This window comes from Apostichopus japonicus, chromosome 5, assembly GCF_037975245.1.
Source record: "Apostichopus japonicus isolate 1M-3 chromosome 5, ASM3797524v1, whole genome shotgun sequence".
Lineage (NCBI taxonomy): Eukaryota > Metazoa > Echinodermata > Holothuroidea > Aspidochirotida > Stichopodidae > Apostichopus > Apostichopus japonicus.
In genome coordinates this window covers 12,614,367-12,638,858 of record NC_092565.1, presented here as the reverse complement: position 1 = coordinate 12,638,858, position 24,492 = coordinate 12,614,367, and the positions used below count along the sequence as shown (strand labels likewise).

The 24,492-nt window shown below is 37.2% G+C and overlaps 1 protein-coding gene across 6 annotated transcripts in view; it reads left to right on the top strand.

Annotated features, from left to right (window-relative positions):
* LOC139967695 (prominin-1-A-like) overlaps window positions 1–24,492 on the top strand; it is a 57,204-nt gene that overhangs the window by 19,585 nt on the left and 13,127 nt on the right. For all 6 annotated transcript variants that reach the window (XR_011793081.1, XM_071971707.1, XM_071971708.1 and 3 more), the window contains exons 6-22: window positions 2,846–2,912; window positions 6,557–6,646; window positions 6,961–7,157; window positions 8,906–9,007; window positions 10,224–10,287; window positions 11,181–11,257; window positions 12,471–12,547; window positions 13,691–13,846; window positions 16,227–16,353; window positions 17,175–17,272; window positions 17,715–17,799; window positions 18,954–19,100; window positions 19,269–19,361; window positions 20,435–20,521; window positions 21,417–21,470; window positions 22,099–22,179; window positions 23,837–23,905. Coding sequence is in view for 5 of the 6 variants with exons in the window: in XM_071971707.1 (XP_071827808.1) it covers window positions 2,846–2,912; window positions 6,557–6,646; window positions 6,961–7,157; window positions 8,906–9,007; window positions 10,224–10,287; window positions 11,181–11,257; window positions 12,471–12,547; window positions 13,691–13,846; window positions 16,227–16,353; window positions 17,175–17,272; window positions 17,715–17,799; window positions 18,954–19,100; window positions 19,269–19,361; window positions 20,435–20,521; window positions 21,417–21,470; window positions 22,099–22,179; window positions 23,837–23,905 (1,671 nt within the window). In the remaining variant the exon portion in view is untranslated. The remainder of the gene's footprint in view (window positions 1–2,845; window positions 2,913–6,556; window positions 6,647–6,960; window positions 7,158–8,905; window positions 9,008–10,223; window positions 10,288–11,180; window positions 11,258–12,470; window positions 12,548–13,690; window positions 13,847–16,226; window positions 16,354–17,174; window positions 17,273–17,714; window positions 17,800–18,953; window positions 19,101–19,268; window positions 19,362–20,434; window positions 20,522–21,416; window positions 21,471–22,098; window positions 22,180–23,836; window positions 23,906–24,492) is intronic.

Sequence of the window (24,492 nt, the reverse complement as noted above, 5' to 3'; positions counted from 1 at the left end):
ATATATAAATATATATATATATATATATATATATATATACAGAGTAGGTTGGCGTCTATCTTGGCGCAGAGTGCTCTATGTCCATTGGACAGAGCGGAATATATGTTAACATATATATATATATATATATATATATATATATATATATATATATATATATATATACAATATATATGTACATCGATTCCACATTTTTTGTAACCCCCTGCATATCTGCATTATTTTGCCAGATCAAGGCCAGAGTAATCATTTGTAATATGTTGGCTTGTTTATTTAAAAGAAGTATGGCAACGTCTATTGAGACTGGACTACCACTTTAATTACTGTGTTACGTACAGCGAGGTACAGTCACGTCATTTCCTCATTGTTTACATCCTGAGGTCACTGTTTGGTTTTGATTTAATAAGCGCAGTATTGTCATGCATTGTTAAATTCTAAAGGGAAGGAAATTATTTAGTATACTTGAAAAGTAATTCAAAATGAATTCAAAATTTCCTAAAAAGCAATGCTTTCAGTGATGTTTTTCCATGCAGCGAACTAACTGCCCAGTCATTATAAAAATGTAGCAGCTTTTTTAGTTCAACCCCACTGTTCATCTTTACCTGAAATATCATAGGGCTATACTGGTGATCAACATATTGTCTATAAGCTAAGAAAAGGCTCTGGGTTCTATTAAGAAAATATGGTTTTAAATTCATATCAGCTACATACAGTATACTACATAGGAATGTCTTTAATTGTGCTAAGCTATTGATCAATGTCATACTTCCACTACGAGGTTTATCATTTCATACCGTCAAGGTTAATGTAAACTGCTGTTAATAAAAATAAGCAAATACCAATGGTAGGTCATATCGAAACATTTAATACATTAATGTCAACATTGGGCGGTTCTATTACACCTATGGAGGAAATCAACATTGCCGTAAAGAAAACAAACAGTATTCAACAAGATTAACACATGTTTATTGGCTGTATATTTAGACTTGCTCAAGTCTCTGACCAGTGGTGTTGACATTTGAACCATTACCCTATATAGCTGCCAAGCAGAATAAGATTTTTCGTTAACTTTATAGGGACTTGCTATGTAATCATAAGAGTCTCAATCACCCAGGCTATAAGATGACAGATTGGGTATTAGAATAGTATTTGAATGATTGTGCTTTGCGAATCTTAGCAAGGGAGCAAAATATGGCATCATTCCAATGTGTTTGCGTCAGGTATCATATTCACAGACGGTACAGTGACGTAAATCAACGATGGAATTAATTAAACTGACCAGGAAGTGATGAAGAAATCAGAATGAAGGAGAGAAACTTTGCCTTACAGTACATGTCTGGTACAGGAACCTGAACCAGGAAATGGTTACATCATTACATATGGTGAACGCCTTAAAATAAGGTCTAGTAACTCAGCTGATAGAACACATAACTTACAGTAATATTAGACTGAGGTCACTGAAAGTTTGAAAGTATCGTTCCATAGACTTACTTGTACACACTAAATTTGTCACCTTTATCAGGTGTGCTATTGAGCATCTAGATAAACCGGGTGGAGCTGGCATACTGTATCCTACCCCTTGACCACATGGTTGTTGAGGTGCTTGACCAGTCATGACACATGCAAATTTCCATACCATGACTGTTTAGCTGTGGAGCTAGAAGAGGAGCAAGTTTAACATCCTCAACCCCAACCCTTCCGTCTACTCTTCCCGAGCACTATCCACATCTAACAAAAGAAATTATCTCAATTGCTTAATATCGCCTTCAACCCGCCTAATTTTCACACCATCTGTAAGCCTACTTTGATTTATGCTTCTTTACATGAAGGCGAAAAACAACAATTGTGTCTAAAATAGCCAAAAATAGGCATTAAGCATAGGTCATTTAAAGTACTTGTTTTTCTCGCTGATCCACCTATCGAGTGAATATACGTACCTGCCTATTACTGATATCATAGTAAGATACCTTAATTCTCAAAATCTCTTTGAAAATTTCTACCAATTAAAATATAACTTTTAACACTGCCTCGTATCACCACGGCATGACCTGGCCTCTATACTTCCTTGGAAATCTACCGCTTATGAAAGTCCACTTGTAAGTGTTTCAACTAAGCCTTTACTTTTCTTGATTACGAACATCGAATCCCATCGAGGGGTCATTTTTGGAAATGTTCATGTCCACACCAGTGTAAAGCTGGAGAAGACTCTCCTGATCTTTTTCCTGATATCAGCAAGTAGGCTATCCTGTTGGTTCCCTTTCTTTGTGTTCTTTCTCTCCTGTGGACTGTTTCGTTCAGTTTGCATCACAAAAACACCAGTTGTGTGATGTTGGGGAGGGGGGGGGACATCAATGCAATGTGGGAGGATTGCCCTTTTGGTATAAGGGGATGTGGTGAAATTTTTGCTTATCTCAGGGGGGCTTAGATGCCAAATGATGTATTCCATTATTCTTTCTGTATATACAACCTTACCTGTCCGAGTTGCTGGAAATTAAGACACCTGGTCATTCAACACGCTCGTCAAAGGGCATCCTTCTCAAGGTTCCTTTCACACGCCGCAAATGTTTCGCAGGCCGCTCTTTCAGCGTCGCTGGCCCCAGACTTTGGAATGCTCTCCCCGTCGACACAAGAAATTCGAAGACCATCAGAACTTTTAAAGTTGCTTTGAAGACTCATTTATTTAAGAAATCGTTTTTATAATTGTATTGTTGTTCAGTGCCATTGAGTGTTTTAACAGTAATGTGCGCTTTACCAAGTGTTACCACCTTAACCTTAACCTATTTTGTTTTGAGCTATAACTTTTGAAAATTGTGGTGATACATTTCATATCCTTTCTTTTTAACAGGAGATCAATTTCTTGATCGATAAACAGTTACCATGGACCGTCAAGCAGGTTTCAAATGATTTGAACGGTAACAAATTAAATTTTTACAAAATAAGATTTTTTTTTATTAACAGAATGTAACTTTTTATGATGAACATGTCCAATCAGTCATAGCAACTAGTCATTGTTGTTCATGATTACAATCAAAACAGTTATGTGTACTGTAGTATTCAATTTGGAACGTTCAGATTCAAATTACCGCGGTCCCCTCGTACCAGTCTCGACTTGGTCAGCTACCTTGGTAATGAAAGTGCAATACATCCAAAATTTGATCGCTAGATGATATATACTCACACACCAAGTTGTTGTTAGTGCTATTTTGTATTGACTTCCCTGTTGAACAGAGGATTACATTACATGAACACCTTTCTACTAGCCTATTAAATTGCCAGTGCTTTTGTTTGGATAACTTCCCATATAGATGTTAGTTTCTGCAACCTTTATGGCCTTTGCAATATCTACATAACTTAAAACAATCATCTTTCCTAATTTCCATCCATTTCTTTGGGCATACAGCGAACATAGTTTTTAGCTCATACCAGCATGCTGGTGTGAGCTATTGTTACAGTGCGGCGTCTATCACTCTATCATTCTATCACTCTATCACTCTATCCGTCAACAATTGGTAAAACCGCTCCCACTCGCACAGTGTTTAATGGAATTTCATGAAACTTGGACACAAGGACCATTGGGTATAGGGCCATCAGAGATGGTCCGAAATTTGGGGTCAAAGGTCACCTGTGGGCCGTAATGGGCCATTTTGTGGAAATACGCAAAATGCTTCTTCTCCTACAGATTCCTTGGTACAATGTTGAGGGTTTGTCACGATAGTACTATGGAAGTTTTATCTTCAGGGTGTTCATGAATTTGAGATCAAAGATCAACTAGGGGTCTTTTGTGGCCCGGGCCGCATCCCTATATTTTCAAATTGCTTCTGTTCATACAGTGTATGGCCAGTTATAATGAAACTTGGTCACAACGTTCCTCGGGATGAGGGTTAAGAGTGGTGTTCGGAAAATTGAGGTCAAATGTCATTTAGGGGGTCATCGGGGGTCATTCTTTGTAATATTTTCAAATATCTCAATCTCCTCAAGATTTCGATGGATCATATTCAAAGTTGAACTGATGATTGTTGGATTGTGTATGAATAAGGTGATGCCTAAAAATTTTGGGTCAAAAGTTAATTAATTACAATTAATCCCCATTGTTTAAAAAAATCTGAGCCTTCACATTTTCCCTAAGCTCCTTTAATTTATCTACCAGTCTCTGCAGTGTTTGTTTACATTTGTGGTTAAGCTCTGCAGAGACTGTTGGTGGAATTAAAGCAGGATTGGGAGTTGTTATTAACTGTTGAACTGTAAGCATGAGAGCCCTATAGCCAATCAGCACTTGCCGATTCTTAAAAGTCTTTGAGCCTGAGGTACAGTATGTAGGCAGCCAGCCAAAATTTTGGGAAGGAGTGCTTGTGAAGTTATTTCTGCTCAGGTAGAGGGGAGAAAGTTTAATAGGGTAGGTCAGTGGTATTGTTTGAGAGAGTGGGGAAAATAGGAATTATAGCCAGTGGTGTGGCCAGGATTCTGCTAACGGAGGGGGGGGGGGGGTTATCGCCGTTTTGAACTAGGGGTATAAATTTGTCTTTGAACCTAAATTGTTTGGCCTCATGGGCCCAAAATTGGTGGAATCTGAAAAATGGCCTGAAATTTGGTGGGCCATAAAGTTTTGTGGGCCCTACATTTTTGAGCTCGAAAAGGTATGAGCTTCTGCACCATTGGTGCTCTAGTTTTAGTGTAATAGAGTGCAATGGAGCTTGTTTCCCTGTAGCATCAGAAATAGCAATGCCATCGAACCTTTGAAGTTCTTGCTTGTATAAAGTATACACAGTTTTTCCCTTCCATCTCTTTATTTTTCTTTTCCTCTTTTGACAACATGAAGTCTTTGCAAAACTGATATGATTTGCAGGCCATATGATCGTGAACTCATCATTTTAAGAAAGAATCCATTTTACGATGTCTGGACTGACCTCCAAGTGCATATCTATTTTCACATTGTTTTAATATAAACTCTACTACTCCTACTAATAATTACACTATTGTATGTTTACCTCTGGTAACTATATATACACATTGCACAGTTGCCATGGTGATGGGTCAGTCAATATCAGCGTTATAGCTCTGTAGTTTATTCAAGAGGCTTTCTTCAATTGATTTTGATATTTTTTCTTCCCTCTTGAATTGAAGCATTTCAAAAATAACCGAAAACAAAGCGTTTCCTGATGCCAAAACCCAAAATAACTTGAGACTTACATGTATGACAATTGTCAGTAAATAGTACAGTATATGTTTCGGTAATACTTGTATTAAATATCTGGTTCCATTTGCGTGGTAACCATCTGCCACGCTGTACATACTGTACACCCGAAAGTTTGCATTCTGTTGCGAATAATGCAAAATGTATTACTCTTTTCAAAGCACACAATCAATCGTACATTACAGTGGGCTCAACAGTGCTTTGGTGAGCAAGCAAACGAAGGCCTACTGTAACCCATTTCTTTTGTGTACTATAAGTGGGGTGGAAATTAACAGACATGTTATTGATGTGATTGGCAGTCCTGTTAATTAACTAATAAAAACCCTCTTAGGAAGAAAACCTTTGTCAGTGTGGTTGTCAGTAACATGGCACTATTATTATTATTTTATTTTAATTAACATCTTCTTGTAGTAGATAAACAGTTTGTGTGCAGTAGATGTATGCAGTATGTATACATGATAGATTGAAGCAGCAGTATGGAAGGATAGAGAAGCAGCCTGTAAACATTTTTTCCCTTCTCTTTTTTTCTATTACATTTTTACCTTTTTAAATTTCATCTCTTAGGAAGAGGACCACACATGGTTATTTAATGTTAATGCCATGAAACGCTATAGCAGCTTATTAGTATCATTAATTCTTGCATTGGACATTCGTCTGAATCAAAACATTGTTCTCTGAACAATGTCTTTCTTGCCTATGACATCCTGCTGAGTACAGGCATAGTTTGACCGATAGTTTTTATTTTCAAATCTTACCTAGCTCTCATGTCGTATTTGAATTATGATCCAAAATGTTTTCAAAAGCCTGGACAAAAATTTAAACCACTGTTGTCATCATTTCGAAATACAAGTTTCCCAACATAGCTGAGCAAAAAGTTCTTGTCCTTTTTGGGAAATATTAGGGTGGATATTTCGTTCCTGTTTGCTTTGCTTCGTGGCTTATCTGTCTCCTCATAAAGTAAGCACTCTCACTTAACTCTGGCTATATATTGAAATATTAACCTTCTTCGAGCTGTACACCTTCAGGGACAGGCGGCTACCTGTCTATGACTTTCTTTCTCAACCTACCCGCAAAGTGGTCCGAGAGTGGTTTTCCAAGTGGAGCTTTGTTTGCCATTCAAATCTGCTCTTTACCAATCCATCAAGTTATTCTTCGGTGCATGTTCATTTGGAAGATAAAAGGGTTGATATTTCTTCACATGCCAGCCTCTTAACTTGAGTAAACGTAATCATGACATCAAAGAGACACTTGTGGCCCACCTCTGCATGTAGTTTAACTGTACTCAAAAGATGTATTTTTGTTTGTAACATATTTCTTCTTTTTTTGTGTAAAGTTAAAATGTAAGTTTCTGGTTTTTCTATTCAGATGTTGGAGATTTAGTTGGTGTACCTGTCAGGGAAGGTTTGAGACCAACAGTAGGAGCTGCTATTGCTGCTGTTTACCCGCTGGCAAATAGTAAGTACCCTTTCTTTATGCCATATCTAACCCCATATTCAAATCAAGTGCTGACTAATGACCACTCGATCTAGACCAAATAGCAGTTATGTAATTTTTAATCATAGTACACAAAGTTTTTTTTTTTTTAGTTTGGTTTAGTTAGATTTGGTAAAATTACTTGACAATTGGGTTCCAATGAAAAACATCTTCTTGAAAAAAAATCAAAATCATATGAGACCACTTGAGTAATGTCAAGTTGATTTGAATTATTTTCAAAGTTGCACAAGATTGAGTTGAATTGAGCTGAGTTTCGTGCATTGTGTCTTTGGCAGATCTGTCAGCTACACTTTCTGCGATGGAGGACGTTAATAGTACCCAGTTTGATTTGGAGTACCTCTACGTAGATCTGGATACTAATTTAAGCTCCATACTGACTAGACTGGATACACAATGCGTTACCTGCAATTGCTGTAGCGGCTTTGCCTACTCTGGCCTCTCCATGAACATGGATCCGAGAGACACTCAGCTCGTAAGTATTCATCTGAACCTCATCACAATGTGAGTGACAGGCTCGTAGCCAAGGGGGGGGGGATGGGGGCGACCGCCCCCCTTGAGCATAATTTTTTGTATGTTTTTATGATATCGCTAGTAATTTCAAGCTTAGATGCAACTTACAGGGCCTGGGAAGTGCCATTTACAGCGATCTGGGAGGCATTTTCAGGCAAAATGTTCTTGTACACGTAGCTCCAACTTATGGTGGCGCTACGCTTATATAGTTTTGAATGCAGAATCTATGGCTCTGATAGTTTGCCCACAGGTTTGTACCTCCCTTGGCAAATTCCTGGCTATGCCGCTGGTAAGTGATAGGGGAGGGAGGAGGGGGGGTGGGAGGTTTGGATTATCCAAAGTTTTGGGTGATTGGAGTTATGGAAAAGAGTGAAATGTTGGATAAATGGAAGTTTGCAGGTTTGTTGAATATTCCTAAACCTTGAGACTTGACTTGTGTTATCTGAACAGTTTCTGTCAAAATTAATGAAAATATAGATCTCATTTTCGTTTGTGTCCCAAGAATCGATATACTTGGAAAAGAATAATTAAATGCGTAGCCTAGTTACAGTGTCTAAATGCTTGGATTTATGGCAATTGAGTTTTTTTATCCCTTAACAAGTAAAGTGAATTTATCCCAGTCTATTCCCATAAGTGGAACCTCACAGTGCATTTCCATGGTTATAGGTTGAAATAATACCTTTTCTTTATTATATTTTACTTCAGTCCTCACTTTCCTGTCTCATCATTACAACGGTTTTTTTTGTTGAATTCTTAGAGCATTTGGTAACCTATTTGTACCTGTCCTCCTCCTCCTCCTCCTCCTCCTCCTCCTCCTCCTCCTCCTCCTCCTCCTCCTCCTCCTCCTCCTCCTCCTCCTCCTCCTCCTCCTCCTCCTCCTCCTCCTCCTCCTCCTCCTCCTCCTCCTCCTCCTCCTCCTCCTCCTCCTCCTCCTCCTCCTCCTCCTCCTCCTCCTCCTCCTCCTCCTCCTCCTCCTCCTCCTCCTCCTCCTCCTCCTCCTCCTCTTCCTCCTCCTCCTCTTCCTCTTCCTCCTCCTCCTCCCCCTCCCCCCCTCCCCTACCCCTCCCCCTCACCAATGATTGATTCATTTCTGTTTGCTGTCCTCATCATTTCACCCAAAGTAATTGGATCATAGAAGAGGAGTAGAAATCTTCAAATATCTCTCTTTTAGTAAAAACATCCAAAGCAGACATTAGTAACCTCAAAGTATGTATTTGAAAAAGGTTCACATCAGATGGAGCTTCAATTTAAAAACCAGTCTGACTTGATGTGGCAACCCAATGATAAACAGTCTCTTGGTAACACAGCATTATTACCATCTTCCTTTTAAAAAAGAACGTCTACCTAATTTCTCTTTTGTTTTTATTCGGATCTGCTGTGTAGATAGACAACAACTTCTGAGATTGAAACATCTTGTGAAATTGCCGGTCTGTTTCTTCAAAGAGGAATGATTGGGAAAAGTATTTGACATTTTTGTTCATTAGTAAGGGAGTAAATAAAGGAAGACTTTAATCTGATGCTTGTATTGCATTCTGTAAACTGCTTTTCATATATTTAGTAGAAGTACTGTAGTAATGCTGAAAGATGGTCTGTGGCATGGATTGTTTCCATGTTCATGGCTCGTGTCTTTTTCGTGTATTGTTCGTTTTTGTCAAATGAATCGCTTTGTAACTGAAATCTGAATTTATGCCTGAAATTTCCTTTTTGCAGTCACCGTCAGTTTCAGGCACATTCCCCCAGGAAGCTTTGGATGCATCTATTATGGCGCTGAGAGATGTTGTTGACCTGGATTTAAGCTCTGCTGCAGATAATGTGAGTTTATATTCTTCATATTTATTTTTCAAAAAAACATGGAATGCTTCATCAAAGCATATACTTCTATGAATGACAGGTTAATAGATCATGCCTTCTTGAAAAAAAATCTACACCCCCTTATGTTTCAAGTGTCATTCTTCTCTCAAATTGTAAATCAGATAAATGTATTGGTAAAATTTTTGTTTGCATTTTTCTGGTTTATCTATCATGAATATGAAAATTCCCTGGACTATTCTTTCAACAGTCAGACTTTTGGGACCTATACAAGTACATCCATCTGCAGAAACACTGAAAGATTCCCTTTTAAATACCATATGGTCCCCATTTGGTACCGTATCATCCCCACTTAAATACTGTATGGTCCCCAGTAAGATACCGTATGGTCTACGTTCAGATACCATATGGGATCTATTTAGAGGTCCCAATTTGATATGGTATGATCCCCATTTAGATACTGTATGGTCCCAATTTAGTTATTGTATGGTCCCCATTTAGATACCGTATGGTCCCAATTTGATACTGTATGGTCCCCATTTAGATACCGCCGTATGGTCCCCATTTAGATACCGTATGGTCCCCATTTAGATACCGTATGGTCCCCATTTAGATACCGTATGGTCCCAGTTTGATACCGTATGGTCCCCATTTAGATACCATATGGTCCCCAGTAAGATAACCCATGGTCCACGTTCAGATACCATATGGGATCCATTTAGAGGTCCCAATTTGATACCGTATGGTCCCCATTTAGATACCGTATGGTCCCCATTTAGATACCGTATGGTCCCCATTTAGATACGGTATGGTCCCCATTTAGATACCGTATAGTTACACTTATTTGGCTGTTTCTAAATTAGCGAGTTAGTTGCAGTTTAATTCAATAGCCAAAAAAGAAACTTGTTACTTCTTTTTCTTCAAAATAATCTTATAAATTAGCAGTTTTAGATGTAAAATCTTAAGTTGGTTATTATTGCGGTGTTGATGTTAGTGTTTATAGTTATGTTAATGGTAAAGCTTATTTCTGTTGAATCTGGAATTATTGATCTATGTCATAAAGTCACCTGCCTAACGGAATTGAAGACATTAACCAGATATCTTTATTGTTTTGTGTAGCTTTGATGTTTTAGTGTCAGTTTCATTTATTTAAGTTTATAGCTTTACCTGTATTCAATAGTGTATCATGGTTTTCTAATTGTTTTTTCCTCTGTTTAAGGGCTCAGAAATCTTTGAGAATATCCCGACCGTGTTAGCCGACACAACGTCAGAGCTTGCTGATGGTAAGTGCAGAATATGGTCCATGTTTTATGTTTTATTGCTTTCTGAAATGATGTATATCATTAAGTGAGTTACATTCAAGAAGTTGTGCTTGCAACTGTTTCCTTTCTGAAATTGTTAGTATTGGATTTATTACCTGTCTCCTCACAACCTCTGCACGCTTGTTATACCGTGCCTAGAATGAACTGGTAACCTTTAAACACTGTGTGCCCCCTATGTTTGGACCTCTCTTGTCAATGCGCCCTCCTTTCTGATTCTACCACGCCAAAGTGCTTAGACTTTTTGAGCTTGGGTTGGGTGTGGTGTGGATCTATCGTTGTCAATTCGTTCGTTGTTTTTTCGTAAACCGATAATCATTTTGCTCTTTCGGGCTTATTTTTCCTTTCTACAAATATGTGTCATGCTCTGAAAAAAAGAGAAAGAAAAGAACTGTTACCCATCTTTCTTCAATGTTTGGAGAAAATGATTTGAAAATATCAGAGGAGTTCAAGAATTTTTACACAAGGGGGGGGGGGTATCCTTCCATTCCAGTTGCACACAGTCCACAAACAGTTATGGCTCAAATAAAAAATTTAAAAAAATTGAAGGAAAGGAAATGAATGTTTCCAATACCAGCAGTGCACTGTGAATTTTAATTTGCTTCCCTCGCTTACCTGTCTCCTCGAGTACTCTTGCTGTACCGTGCTTAAGTGTTCTCCCTGACTGATTGCTGAGGATGTACAGTGTAAGAAAGGTTACAAGTCCTCTCTAGGGCACGGTAGAGCAAGAGTGCTGAGATTTTGGGAGGAGGCAGGTAAGCCTGTCTCTGCTAAATATCCAAACCCAGTAAGTCTCAGGATTTTGAATTTATTGATAGTACGTAATCTCTGTTCTCTTTTATCTTGTCGTTCATCAGAGCTAACAAAAGTCCTATCTAAAGTATCAGGTACTATTTCTTCATCGGTCGAACCAGTTGAATCAAAAATTTCCGCTGTAAGTACCACCAGTGTCCCCTCCACGTGCCCCCCTCCCTCATCATAGTTACGTATCTTTAGCTTACTTATATTTATGGACACTTTGGTCAGTGACAGAAATAAGATTCATTTACTGGGTGGGTTAGATTGAATCTTTGAATCTCCATGCAATTGTATAATAGTAACTTTATCGTTGATCAACAAATCACTGGGTATGCTAGTTTTGTGGAAAAAATGTAGGGCGTGTTCCAACAATTATTTGCAATCATTGCAGGATGCCATACTTTTGTCACAGTTTGCCAAGTTCACTTATCACAGATATATTCTAATGAAAGCAATTTACTGGATGGGCAATGGGCAAGTTCAATCTACTGGGACGGCAAAAAATTGTAATTGAAAATGTGCCCCTAAAATTTCATTTGTAATTTTACTCACAAAAAATAAACCAATAGATTGCCTATTTGCCTGGTTTCTAGGGCAAATGGTTTAAATGTAGCCTTACAGACCACCTGCTTGTATTTATACCGAATGCCTGTGGAGACCTCTCACATTTGGTTTGATGACATTGTTAAACCTACCCTTTGAAAGTAACCTATAGAAACGACTCACTGAAAACAGATATTGTCATGTTTAACAAATCATTTTACCATTGTCTGTTCTTTGCTTTTGTTGTTGTTGTTGTTTGGGAATTGAGGTAATATTGCCTTGCCTCAATTGGCATTCAAGACCGATGAACTGGTAGGAAGGTGGAAATTTGAGGTGTGTATTGATGATGAAATGTACTTGATACAGCTGCAGTGTTAGTGCTGTAATGTTATCAACACAAAAGAATATTGTTTAGTTCAAACATCTGTTTTTACCTCCATGGTTCAAAGTACCAGTTTTCTACTTGAAAATAGTGTAATAGTGTTAGAACTATGGAAAACAATAATATTTTTCATATCAGTACAAATGCCTTCAAAATAAATCATTTTATGTCCTAATTTCAGGGTGGTTATGGCCTGTTTTGTACGATTTTTCCACCTATGATATCCCTGTACACTGTGCCATGTCAGTCTTTTCAGTGACAGAATAAGCATTTTAACCATCAAGGGGATAGTCTTGGACCCAAAAAGCGGATATGAGTAACAGTTTCATAATTGTTCGATGACAGGAAAAATTTGGAGAGAAGTCTATATTTAACTACTTTTTCATTGCTATTTGTAATCTTTTTTTTTCTTTTTTTTTGGCAGCTTAACACGCAAGCGGAGGAAGTTCAAGATTTCTTAACTCCCATCCTTGTTGATGTTGTTGCGTATGATGGATTCAGGTAATCAGAGGAAGGTTCATAGAAAATGTTTAAACAATATATTTTGAAAGCCCAGCCATGTCACATTACCATGAAACCAGAAACACTGCATATGAAAATACAGACGAAACTTTTACAAATAGGAGTCTGCGGCTTAATACAAAATTACAAAGTAAATGCATGTGTAACACTGTTTCAGTAGTAGCAACATTGGTTATGAAAGAGGGGAGGGGGGGGGGGGGGGTTTGGAGGATGGAAGGCACATGAGAGAGGGCATTCTTGCCTCTCTTGTGATTTGTACTCTCCTCCTAAGCTAAGCAAAATTTCCTTAGTAAGTATGTGTCCCACAAATTTCAAGCAAACTTGAGAAGTTTTTGTTTCTTTTAAAAGTGAGGAAGAAATATTTTAATAGAATTATAGTGTCCACTTTGCTGTCCATAATTTGTGTACTTGTGAATCGTTTGGTTTAATTTCTTGTTTCCTGTTGCATTTATTTTGGACTTAAGTAATGAGTTCTGCTTTCATGTGCCTTACCTTTCCGTCAACATTGAGAGTAGTGTTATGACAATGTGAAGCTTCGGGCAATGGCCTCTTGTTGTAAGTATTGGAGGATTGAGTCCTGGCCAGATTCAGAACACTGTGTCCCTTGGGCAAGGCACATAATCTACCTTGCCTCTCTTCATTCAGGTGCATAAATGGGTGCCCTGATATATTATAAGGGACCTGCTAGGTAAATTGTAAATATAGTTGCAGTTGTGGCTGCACCCTATTGGAAGTCTCGCCCCCGCCCCCAGAGTAGATGTGGTGCACAGAAGAACCCCCAGGGAGTAATTGTTGAATTCTACACACAAGGGTGTGACAAGTTTAAATGCTCAGGGCTTAAAACTGTTGTAAATTTGTTTGAGAACATCTTGCATTGATACACGAATTTGACCTTCAACCTTTTTTTCTTTAATCTTTCTTTAACATAAGTTGTCGGTTACTTCAACACCGAGTGCAACAGTTGACATAGGTACGAGATAAGTTCAGGAATGAGTAGCATAGTTAATAATTTAATACACCAATATATTTATTATAAATTTATATAATAAAGAACATTTTCACATTTAGCATTCTATTTTATTATTTTTTCTATTGAAAGATATTTGCTTTTTCAACACACAGAGATATTGCAATGACGGTCGTGTTTGGTTTCATACTGTTTTTGGCTGGTCTGTTTGTGGTTGGCGTTTGCCTGGCTATCAGTGGCTGTATCCTCAATAAATCGCCTCCTTCCAAGAGATCCAGTCTGGAGAGCTGTGGAGGCTGTGTGATCATGATGTAAGTTGAAAAGCTCACTAATTTATCAATCATCTTAGATTCATATAATATTTTCATGATACTTTTTTCTTCCATTATTTGAATCTTTCATTTTCACATTTATATGTCAGCTATTTTGTTAAACCTTTGGAGGTTATCACTCTTTTCAAAAATGATTAACGTAGAAACATATAATCACATACATGCATTGCAGTAGAACATCGTTACAAAACACACAGGCTAAGAATCAACGCTTAAAAACTAACAGACCATTGTCAAGGGTAAAGACCTCTGTCTGTAACTCCAGTATAATATTTTGTGCTATGTCTGTAAGCCCAGTTTAATATTTTGTGCTCAGGTATGTTTGCATCTGGGAGAGATGGAAACATGGCCAGGTGTTTATAGTAATTACACTTTATAATTCACCCCCCAAAGAGAATACTTAACCCCCCCCTCCAAAAAAAATATATATATTCACTAAAATGAAGCGGTTGATCTTTATATATAACATCTGCAGTTTAATGACCATGTGACTTGTATTAATCTTGGTTTATATTTTCAATAACTTGTCACATTTGGCACCTGTCTTACTTTCAAACACCCACGTTTGGTCCATATTATTGGAATTTGCTTAGAGCATGAATAAGGTTGTGGTTACATTGTAACACCCACCCCATCAAGTAGAAATTGCACTTGTAACTTTGTTGCATCACTGTTACAAGATATAATTTACATACAAGAAGTAGTGCTGGAAAATGTCATTGTCAAAATTATCCTCAAATACCCTCGATAACTAAATGACTGGTCCTTTCTGAATCAAAAGAAACATGTGTTGGAGTTTATAAAGTCGGTGAACAATCCTTAGTCAAAGAATTGGCATGCTTTTATCTGTTACTGTGTTCTGTGTTACTGCTTAATATCTGCAAATATTATTGAGTTGCTCTCAAAAGCTTATACAGCGACCAATACAGGTTGTATATCAGGAAACGGCCAGTGGGAACTTGACTTTAGCTAAAAAATGTTACCAGCACTGGCGATTTTTAGCAAATGGCTAAAGGTTAAAATTCTAGGCCTGTCATTACATGTAAATACAATGTATAAAGTGACCTAAAAAACAGATACAAATAAGTTTAGATTTGGATTCAGTCACTAGTATCAACAAGGTTCTAACTTTTTACACAGCGTGTGTTTGAGTTGAATCTGATAACTTTAATGATGCTTCCATTCTAAAATTGTAGTCAAATCAAATAAAGTAGGAAATATTTGCTTTTTACAAGTGATTAATACAAAATAGGAAGTCTCTTGGGGAGAGGGTGGGGATGTGGGAGGGGATATGTGGAGGATTGGATGGATTAATATATAGACATTACTTTCTGGTGACCCATAATTTAGTGGAAAAAATTGAGGAGATTACCTTAACTAGATTCATTGGTATCTTAGTTTGAATATACTAAGTAAGTTTGGTAAACCAACTGCAAGAATTACTCTATTAGAATCATCCTAAAAGATTCAATTTGCTGACCAAATTTGGCACAAAAGATTCCTAGAAATTCCTGTTAAGTTTCCATCTGTTACCGGAATTACTAATAGTAAGGGTTTGCTGTTTGCACAACGTAGTATTCAGGAATACTAGTAGTTCCTCTTTACATGGGTTGTGTCTTCCACTGTTTCCTGTTTTCAGAAACCAAAAACGTGTATTCACATTACAATCTAGTATCCATTTCAGATGCTCAGCATACAGAACATGGGATAATTTTAGTGCTCAAAGTGTACTGTGTATCAGTTTGAAGGCTCAGAACCCTTACCCTTACAAAATAATATAAAGTTCCTGTGAACAAGGGGAGAGGGGTGGGAGAAAGTGCTATAAATTCTTTGCACTTGTATAGTAAAGTTGTCCATTAATAGGAAAGCATAGCAATTTGCGAAGCAATACCGGATGAATGATTCCCTGCAGTGTAGATTAGCCCCTCGACCTTTGACCTATTCCCTTTAAGAGTGGGACTTGTGATATTTTCTAGATGTACAACACAGTCATGATCACACAGTGCCAGTCTCCTTGTGAGAGGACTGGGGCCAAGACTTTAGAGTGGATCAAATTGCTTGTAATTTTGTGCCAGGGTTCTTCTATCTTGGGAATAATGAGAGAATAATGTATGAAATTATTTAACACCCCCCCTCCCTCTTTTTTTTACATACACCATGACCATTTTCTATAAACTTACAATTTGAAGAGAGAAAAGATCTTTTCTTAAAGAGCTGCTTTATCCATTAAATAAAGCCCATAAAAGTATCTTCATGAAAGATATAGGGCTTTTTATATTTTCAATTTTATGACAGTTTCATCTGGGAAGCACATGATCAGCTACTCACTATTTGACTTCTATTTCTGGCTATCTTTCAGAGCTGCTGTTTTGTCAGGACTCTTGGTTCCTCCGTTTATGCTGGTATCTTCCTTCACCTTCATCACTGGGGGACCAATCGACAGACTCGTCTGCGATAACGTTATCTCTCGGGAAATTTTCGTAGAGGTACATTCATTAAAAAACGACTGCATTAATTTAAAACTATTTGGCTTTTGACTTGATTATTGCTCCTGATTAAGATGGCTAATGAATATGCAAAGACTTTGATATCATTCCAACCAGTTGGGACCTTTTTTTTTGTGCTTTCATGTCCCCCTTCTAAGCACTAGTACTGACAGTAAAAGCAGTATGGAATATCATGTTTCTATCAGAGAAAGGTTAGGAACTGTTTATAATGCCAGCACAAGTGCTTCAAAGCATGATATTTAAGTATAGTATAGATTGGTATTGCCATTAGAATCAGATAAAGGTTATAAAACTGTTCATACTTCTAGTACGAGTGCTTGGAAGCATGGTATGTGAGGATAGTTGAGAGTGATATTAGCATTTGAATCAGATAAAGGTTAGAAACAGTTCATACTTCTAGTACGAGCGCTTGAAGCATATGTGAGGATAGTATATAGTGGTATTGAAAAACTAGAATCAGATAAAGGTTAGAAACTGTTCATACTGCTAGTACAAGTGCTTTGAAGCATGATATGTGAAGCTAGTATAGAGTGGTAGTAGCATTAGACACATTACCCAACTGGCAACTGGCTGTTCATTCAATGATTATGTTCAACTTAAAACACAGTAGCACTTTTCAATTTTTAATTTTGGATTAATTGCTTTCTTTGGACGTGCTTCAATTGCACTAATTTCACAGAAGATTCAGATATTTGGTTTGAACATTTCAGTACCACTGTTATCATTATTATTGTCTTGTCATGGATATTAATTGTAAAGATATCATATTGAAGTTTTGCCATTGTCTTCTCCCTTTTCAGACAATTGATAAGCCGGATGCCATCATTGATGGTTATTTTCTTGGGGACTTATTATTCCAGAACTCATCAATCGACATCACTGTTACAGGGTTGCTGAAGTAAGTATTTTATCCCCCCCCCCCCAAAAAGTATATTTTACCCTGTTCAGTCACCTCTTTTCAATAAACCTTTCTAATTTGAGTTTATATTTCCTCATAGTGTCGTGATTTATACATTCATCATAGCAGAGGTATACTGTAGTATTTGTCTGACATGTTTGTAACCAAGTTAAAGAGTTTCCTGTTCAAGCAGTACATCCTATTGATGGACAACAAGAGTTAGAATATTATTTTGTATTTTTAGTAAAACATTGAAATGTGCCAGCTATGAAGTGAATAAACTGAAGCTATCTTGTTTTTTTATTTTTGAGTTTAAAGTAGTTGGTTGCTATTTATGGAAACAATTTTTTATCCTCTGATTTTCTCTTTCTCCTGTTCTCTATTTTCTGCTTGTATCATTCTTTTGTTGTATGCATTGTTTTTTTTCTTCATCACTTTTCAGTGCCTGTGAAAATAATAAAGGAATCTACACAGCTTTCAAACTCGAAAATCTCATCGACATTGCACAGTTTACTAACATTGGTCAGGTGAGCTAGATAGGGGAAAATTTAGGGGCTGAATTTTGCAAATATTTATAAGGAATTGAAGAAACATTGTAGATTGTGGGCAGAAGTAAACAAGATGGAAAATAAATGTTATTTACCAATATGGCAAGATGATCAGGCAAAGATAAAAATGTCAAAATTGCAGCAGCAACTTTATTGATTGTACAGCAAAACTGTATTAAGTGCTAGTGCTTTTTGACTCTAAGAACTTAGTAACTAGGAATGAACATGCTTAATCATGATAAATTGGTAGTCCAACACTTTTGCCACATTGGTTTCAGTCACAGGGACCGCTGGCATACATTAAAAGTAGTAACTAGAACAGTCTGCATTTATACCTAATTATAGACCAGACTATACCTCAGAGTACACTATTTGTTTTTTGAATATATTTGGGGGGGGGGGGTGCAAGGGTCCATGCTATGTCCACCTTGCACTAGAGTCAGTTTCAACGCCCCAGGGCCACACTTCCCCTATAGAAAGTAAACCTGGGCCTTTCTCTGGGTTAAGCTGTTAGCAAACTGCTTATACACTAGAGAGCCTGTGTAATAGAATGTATAAAAGTAAGTTGGCCTGACGTTTCAATCCTCTGCAGAGGCTAAATGAAGCAGAATCTTCTTCAGAGGCTAAATGACAAGTCATTTAGCCTCTGCAGAGGATTGAAACATCAGGCCAACTTACTTTTATACAGGAATTAAAAAGAGCGGATAATATCCACCGATAACGGTGCTCAAGGCGCATTACAATATTACCCTGGTCAACGATATACCTGTCAAACATAAAGAAAATACCTCCAAATTGCAGAAGTTAAAAGGCGCCCAACTGGCAGTTTATCTCACAGGTCCCCATATATAAACCTGGGTAAAGAGAGGCAATGGAGATAAAGTGGCTTGCCCAAGGACACCACATAATGATCTGGCCAGGACTCAAACCTGCAATCCTTAGATTACAACTCCACTGCCTTAACCACAATGCTCTCCATGATGGAACATTTCTTTAAAAATAAAAAAGTTCACTTGATATTTTTTAAACTATATATGCTTGGTCAAAATTGTCCTACTGTAAACAAATATGCTGTTTAAAGTTATGGATATTCTTTGAAGACTATTAAACTTTTAAATGTTCTTGTATTGCAGTACGTCGGTGATCTTGATTCACAGTTTGATAACATCACTGTAGATTTCAGTAATGTCAATATCCTTACCGGAGACACTCGCAGCAGCCTGGAAGAGTTCCAAAATAGCTCTAATTATGAGATCTCTTGGGATGTGTTTCTGGCCGAGGTAGGTAATCATCTCTTATCCAACATCTTGTTTGTCATTCGGGGCATTGTACAGTCACTCAAAGAACTTGCACAAGTCTCTTGTATTCTTTTCTAAGACAGAAGAAACGAACCTCTATTCGAAAATTCTAACAAAGCTTATGCACGAGTCTTGATTGTTAATCAACAGCTATCAAAACCAGTCACCTATGATGTCAACCAAGGTAACGATCTCTCAGTTTTAGCCGGCACCATGAGAACAGCAGCAGCGACTATCAATAATGTTAGTATTTAAACAATTGATTGATTTAATTTATCAATATTTAGGTCTCAAGTTGCACCCCCTCCCCCATGACCCCCTTCCCCCATTATGTAGTTTCCTTTGATAGGTAATGTTAGTTTCTTAAGTTGTCCCAGGGACACCCAGGGACATGTCTCTGAGTTTGCCTTGGGAATATCTGCTAAGGTCTCCCAGGGGTGTATATCTGAGTCCGTCCTGTGTATTTATGTATTCCTGGGGGTGTTTCTCCGAGTTTGTCCTGGGTATGTCTCCTCAGTTTTCCCTGGGGCTTTTCTCTGAGTTTGTCTCCTTAAGTTTTCCCTGGGAGGCATTTCTCTGAGTTTTGTCCCCGGTATCTCTCTTAAGTTTTCCCGGGGTCGTTTCCTCTCAGTTTGTCTCTGTGCATGTCTCTCAATTGCCCCAGGGATAGCTGGTCTTGTTTTTCTGTATTTAAGTTATGGTAGAATTAATTGCAAGGCAGAAATATCTATGTTTGCATACAAATTGTGATTGATCTACATTGGCAAGTGTACAGTCATGATATACAGATTGGTTTATTAACTTTTGTTTATACCTTTGTAATTATTGTTACTTGGTTTATATAACCATAACTAGTCTTCTCAATATCTGCAGACATTACACTTAGAAAGAAGAAGTAGGTACAAAAGATTGGAAACAGTAAAGCATGTTGGAAAAACAAATGTTACAGCATCAAGTCCAATTTTTCTTTTAGTTTGTCTTATCGGTAACTCTAAACATGACAGTAAAGTTACGGTATCAACTTCAGATTGGGCTTTCTCTTAATCTCTTTTTGTAACATGCAAGATTTATTGAAGCTAGTCAATGTTTAATCATCAGTTACATCATCAAGCCTCAATTGTTCTGTATCTTACCTTTCATTGCATAGAAGACACTAACAGTAGCAAATATAATATTAAGAAGTTGATTCAGTGATTCAGTTAGTGACACAAGATGTAGTGAAGCTAGCAAATGTTTCAGCATCATGTCAAACTTGTTCTCTTTGTACAGAATGAATTTGAATCAACTAAAGTTTTCTTTTGGTTTTCTCTTTAAAGACCGGTGATAAAGCAGCCATTGAAGGCTTTGCGGAGGAGTTGGATGTTATACAGACAAACCTTATGGCTCCATTCATTGATACAAAGGTAAATAGGAGATGGTTATGTTACAATGTTAATGTAAAATTCAAGGATTAAGGTCATTTTCATCATCAACATAAATGATAAAAGAGGGCATGATATTCTGCACATCAGTGATTGAACATATGACAGAAGTTAAACACAGAATATCTTTGAGACAGAGAGCGAATAGGGTAGTTTACTCCACAAAAATTACCACCACTCCTGTTTTCATTGATAGCTGGCTCTATGTGAAGTTCTGGTAACACAAATTTGATTGAAAATCTGGTTTTTCTTTGTGAGTCACTGGTAAATGAGAAAGCTGTTAAAATTTACTTTCATAACAGAATTCAGCATTAGACTTCTCAATGAGAGACAATTTTTCTGCTTTATTTGTGATAAGTTAAGGTAATAATATATATATATATATATATATATATATATATATATACATATATATATATATATATATATATATATATATATATTTGAAAACGTAATGAGAAGGAAAATCCAGAACAGTGAAAAAACTTCCAGCCTCTACCGGGATTTGAACCCGGGCATACCGCTTTGTACATGAACACCAATCAACTAGGCTATGGAGGCTGATTGTATGTCCAGACGTTCGAAACCGATAAGGAAGATCGTAATTTCACTGTAGGCGTTTGACACCTGTATCAAACAGTTATATATATATAAATACATTACATATATATACACACATACTCTTGCATTTTAAAGAACAAATATTTGGTAAGTTGGCATTAGTGACATGTTCTGTTAAGATGATATCTCATATCGTAAAAGGGCAAGGTGGTGGATATATTTGTGTTTTGTTGTGTCAGTAATAAATTTGTTACAAGAATATCTCGTAATATTTTGTACAAAAGATAAATATGAAATTTATTTTTCATTTCCTCAGAACACATTGGAATCGCAGATTGATGTTTTGCCCGACTATACAGGAAAGATTGATGTAAGTTTACTACAAACTGTTTATCATAAGTTTTTGTCTAGCCTAAATTTTTTGTCACTTAAAGCAGAGCTATGACAATTTTAACATTGAAGTATCATGATTATTAGTCAATTTCACTTTGTGCTCGATGAATCCAAATGGTTTGATCTATATATTTGTTTTTTCGCTCCTACTTAAAAGTGTGAACTTTTAAACTCTTCTTGTCAGCAAAAGTCAGTTTTTATCTGTCAAATATCTGGATTTGTCAAATGAGTAATGAGTTTTGGCTGGAAAGCTGATATAGTTATATTGTATAGATTCAAAGCTGTAGTCGACAGATATATTTGAAACCAAAAGTAAAAAAATACCGCTAACACATTTATAACCGTTTTCCAACAGAAATGCTGTAAGTTTTCTACAACGTGTAACAAGTTGCTTTTTGATATAATTACAAATAACAAAATCTAGTAAAATGCACCCTTCAGTCATCCTCACACTGACCTGTTAAGAATTCCAAAGCTTTGAGTTTATAATGAAACATTTGTAAATTCTTCTCTGTTTGGCCTATCAAGATAAACCTTTCTGTCCATGTCTATCTGCAGTGAAGCTAATAAACGTTTATTATTATTTGTTGCCTTTCTTTCCCCAGATGTTGATCACCGACACTTTAGATGCAGCTGACCTTGCTCAGGCTTATCTGGATGCTGATGCCACTTCACTGTTGCAAGCAGTAAGTCTTTAGCTTGCGTGCATGTAGTCAGCCTCCACGGCATGGGGTAAGGGAAGGGGGGGAAGGGCGAGAGGGGGACAAGCCAAATTATTGTCTCCGTATTGGGGGGGGGATAAGATGCAAAATGGTGCTATTATTTTACATCATTTTAACTACACTTGTCAGTGTGTTGTGACTTTGTTGAGTTCATGTACAATTTTTGCCTTCCACGTTACACCCCTGAAAGTTTCTGCGTCACTATCGCCCTCTGCCCCACCCACTCTCTGGCTAAGCCACTGGACTCATTAATGAAACTAATATGGCTATATCTGGTATTTAAAGTTAACTGCGTACTTGTGTGATTTGGTATCATCATGAGCTGTCAGCAAATATCACATTCTAATAGTTCAGCACGAGAGGGAATATGTTTCCACATTTTGAGTTCAAACGAGAAGTATGTCATACTATGAATGTAGTTCTCTGGGTTATAACGCTGTTTAAATGGTACATTATAAAGTAAATATCTGCTAAGGACTAAAACTAGAGAGATGGTAGTATTAAAGAGGAGTCAGTCATAGGTCAGTCATAGGTATGTGAGCTGTAGCAGTAAGTTACCAGAAATCTGTAATAGAAGTAGACTATTACCAGAGAGATGGTAGTATTAAAGAGGAGTCAGTCATAGGTATGTCATAGGTATGTCATAGGTATGTGAGCTGTAGCAGTAAGTTACCAGAAATCTGTAATAGAAATAGACTATTACCAGAGAGATGGTAGTATTAAAGAGGAGTCAGTCATAGGTATGTCATATGTACGTCATAGGTATGTGAGCTGTAGCAGTAAGTTACCAGAAATCTGTAATAGAAATAGACTATTACCAGAGAGATGGTAGTATTAAAGAGGAGTCAGTCATAGGTATGTCATAGGTATGTGAGCTGTAGCAGTAAGTTACCAGAAATCTGTAATAGAAATAGACTATTACCAGAGAGATGGTAGTATTAAAGAGGAGTCAGTCATAGGTATGTCATAGGTATGTGAGCTGTAGCAGTAAGTTACCAGAAATCTGTAATAGAAATAGACTATTACCAGAGAGATGGTAGTATTAAAGAGGAGTCAGTCATAGGTATGTCATAGGTATGTGAGCTGTAGCAGTAAGTTACCAGAAATCTGTAATAGAAATAGACTATTACTAGAGAGATGGTAGTATTAAAGAGGAGTCAGTCATAGGTATGACATAGGTATGTGAGCTGTAGCAGTAAGTTACCAGAAATCTGTAATAGAAATAGACTATTACTAGAGAGATGGTAGTATTAAAGAGGAGTCAGTCATAGGTATGTCATAGGTATGTCATAGGTATGTGAGCTGTAGCAGCAAGTTACCAGAAATCTGTAATAGAAATAGACTATTACTAGAGAGATGGTAGTATTAAAGAGGAGTCAGTCATAGGTCTGTCATAGGTATGTTATTGGTATGTGAGCTGTAGCAGCAAGTTACCAGAAATCTGTGAAGTCAACTGGAGTGGGATAGATTTCCCCTTTTTAACATAGGTTGAAGAACTATATAATACTAATAACAGTCATAGCTCTCAGGGTACCTTGATAACAATATTATCTAATGTGTCTTTCTCATATATTTTTAAGAAACGGTCTGCCACACTATATTTGCTTTTCACTTTTCACAGAATATCATGGGATTTAAAACCCGCATCCTGGGATACCCGTATCAGTTTGCAGACTACATTGAGTCCCAGGTAAGCTTCATCTCAAGGGCAAACCCATGGAGGGACTTCGGGCTTCTGGACCCTCTCTTTCAAAAAATTTTTTTTTGCTGGACAAATTACCTGCAAATGACATTTTTGCTTAAAACAAGGGTACATACATGGTGAAAAAGTTAGCTGCAAGTCTAGCAAGCCTGCCTTAATACTGTTTACTGAAATTTTCTTATGCACCGCCTCTTTCTGTACTACTTCCGGTATTCACCAATACATGTCTTCCTGTGCCCCACTCTTCTAAGACACACAGGATCCACTCACTGCATCTCATACCCAAAAGTCACTTTAATTTCTAACTGGATTCTTCATCAATTGGTATCAAATAAGGAATCACATTAGACAATCTATATTTACATTGTTATTTAAATTTTTCTTATATGTTATTCATATTAATTTTTGTACCTATTTGGCCTGAACTTATTTATTGATTTATTAGTGAACTTTATTATAACTTTACAAAACTAATGGGGGATGGGGGAGTGGGGAGAGGTCGAGTGGAAAGGTGAGAAGAATGATGAAGTGGAGGTTATTGCTCCAAAGTCACAAATGAGAATGTGTAGATATCA